The 2,583-nt window shown below is 41.1% G+C and overlaps 1 protein-coding gene across 1 annotated transcript; it reads left to right on the plus strand.

Annotated features, from left to right (window-relative positions):
* The first annotated feature begins 1,462 nt into the window (after positions 1–1,462).
* On the plus strand, positions 1,463–2,330 carry LOC134742545 (uncharacterized). Its single transcript, XM_063675762.1, has one exon. It carries the CDS (start codon positions 1,519–1,521, stop codon positions 2,302–2,304), a length of 786 nt encoding a protein of 261 aa, XP_063531832.1. The 5' UTR covers positions 1,463–1,518; the 3' UTR covers positions 2,305–2,330.
* Positions 2,331–2,583: the final 253 nt, after the last annotated feature.

The raw sequence follows: 2,583 nt of genomic DNA on the forward strand, positions 1-2,583 counted from the left end.
TCGGCGGACTTTCTCTGATCCGATCGGGGAAATCCTGAAGAAAGGCCAGGTCAAGAGCACCCTTAACCGGCGAGCGCGTAATATGAGGAATGTTATGAAAATGAAGGAAGCGAAAGAGGTATGCCAGGATCGTAGCAAGTGGAAATCCGTGATCTCTACCTGCCCCTCCGGGAAATAGGCGTGATTATATGTATGTAGTATACCTACACTGGTATGTATTACGGAACATAATAACAGTATGCCATAAAGCAGTAACAAGAAAAGGCTGTAACATTATTATACCTACCTATTGGTAAGGTGACTAACCTCCATATTTTTCCTGTTACAAGGAAGAACGTTTATTTTATTATTACCTACCAGGAATGCGTTTCATCAGGGTATGTCCCGCTAAAATGGTATATGCCTACGCCTACCTGCTTAGTTAATGGAAATTAGACAAAGGAGATCAAGGAAAAAATACGGACGAAATTCATTGCTCTATTTACTCTGCTATATCGTCGGATTGGTAAAATATTGCTTCTTTATCTATTTGTCTTATATAGTAAACAAAATAAGTCAAGTTAAACATGAATGATAAACACATTTCGTGAACATTTCGTGGTAAACACTGCAAATATGTTTTTTAATTTTCCTTGTAATGCTGGTAGGTATGTAAGTTTATCACGAAATAAATGATTTATGATTATGATTATGATTATGAATGAACCACATTAACCTTAACCTAACCTTTTGTCTGTGTATGATAAGGATACTGACCGAATTTTTCATCTTTTTACATTTTTTTTCGAGTAAGTATATTTTTAGGGTTCCGTACCCAAAGGGTAAAAACGGGACCCTATTACTAAGACTCCGCTGTCCATCTGTCCGTCCGTCTGTCCGTCTGTCTGTCTGTCCGTCTGTCGGCTGTCTGTCACCAGGCTGTATCTCATGAACCGTGATAGCTAGACAGTTGAAATTTTCACAGATGATGTATCTCTGTTGCCGCTATAACAAACAAATACTAAAAACAGAATAATATAAATATTTAAATGGGGCTCCCATACAACAAACGTGATTTTCGTGCGCGAGTCCGACTCGCACTTGGCCGGTTTTTTTCCTACATAACAGCACAATCACGGTCTGTTCGAGGTACTCTCAGGGTAAATAGTTCAACAACTTACGCGGACGATGTGACGGCAACGGCTAATAGTTTGCAATAGATTTTATGAAATTTAATTTGTCGCTATATAGGTTTAAGAATTCGCTCATTAATATTCATAACAACATTCGATTGTTAAAAAGTCCCGAGTGTGCGTCATACTCTGTCTACAAATATCGAGAGAGCGTGACGGTGACGGTCACGTAGGTCATGTGATATTGCTTTATGATAATTATGATATATTAAACAAACTAATAAACTTCAGGCCGTCCCCTGTCGGGAAGAACCTGTGTTTCCTCGAACAGCAGTATAAGTAGTGAACACCGGACTACATTACATAATTAGTTTGAGTTTAACATTTGTGTTGTACGCAACTCAACATGTTGAAAGTACCTCTCTTGCTCGGAGTAATTCTGGTGGTATTTGTGGCTGAGTCAACCTGCCAGCGGTTTATTCAGCCAACATATAGACCGCCGAGACAACGAAAACCTGTCATACGCCGGGTCCGGGAAGTGGGTGAACTGACACCAATAGTGATAGACAATGTTTCATACCTATCATTAGACGAAGTGGAATTACTGGAAAGGACTGTGAGGAGCTTAGACTCGCCCAGTGCGAAACGCGGAGGTGGCAGCCATTCGACGTCATCAGGAAGCCGTGATACCGGAGCCACGCATCCGGGATATAACCGTAGAAACGCACGGAGCCTCGACTCACCCAGTGCCAAGCGAGGCAGACGTAACACACGAGAAATTAGACTGCCCGGTCATCTCAATCCTCTCAGGCCGAAGCCTTTGTACCCGCGACCAAGTGTTCCAGCACCAGTACCACGCATTCCCATATATGCCAGAACTGCTCGTGATATTCAAATCCCTGGAATAAGGAAGCCCACGCACCGTGACGTAATTATTCCGAACTGGAATCCCAATGTCAAAACGAATCCTTGGGATCGTATTGGGGGGAGAGGACGACATGGAAGGAGCATTACCGAGGTTACTAATGATATCGAAATTGTAGATGTCCTGCATGAAAGAGTTGCTAGAGACATTCAAATTAATGGTCTGCCGAGGAAGCCTACGCATCGCGATGTGATAATTCCGAACTGGAACCCCCATGCTCGCACCAAGCCGTGGCAGTCGCTTGGAGGGGCTGGTCGTGGTCATTGATACTAGGAAGTGCTAATTAAATCTAATATGTAGGTAATATGTGTATAAAAAAGTGAAATACAATTTAATACAATCATAACATGATATGCTTTAGTTTTAATGCTACTTCATTCTACCTTTTTTTTTCCTGCATGCAAAGCGCCACTAAAGTAGTAAGTAGGCTTTAATGACTAGGGAGCATTTTTAATTATTTTATGAACACACAAATATCATCACTATAAGTATATTATGCGTTAAAAAAACGCAAATTACGATCAACATAAAAATAAACTGTTATGT

The sequence above is a fragment of the Cydia strobilella genome, chromosome 6, assembly GCF_947568885.1.
Source record: "Cydia strobilella chromosome 6, ilCydStro3.1, whole genome shotgun sequence".
Classification (NCBI taxonomy): Eukaryota; Metazoa; Arthropoda; class Insecta; order Lepidoptera; family Tortricidae; genus Cydia; species Cydia strobilella.

Coding starts and splice junctions, on each gene's coding strand:
- LOC134742545 (XM_063675762.1), top strand. CDS start 1,519: ATGTTGAAAGTACCTCTCTTGCTCGGAGTAATTCTGGTGGTATTTGTG.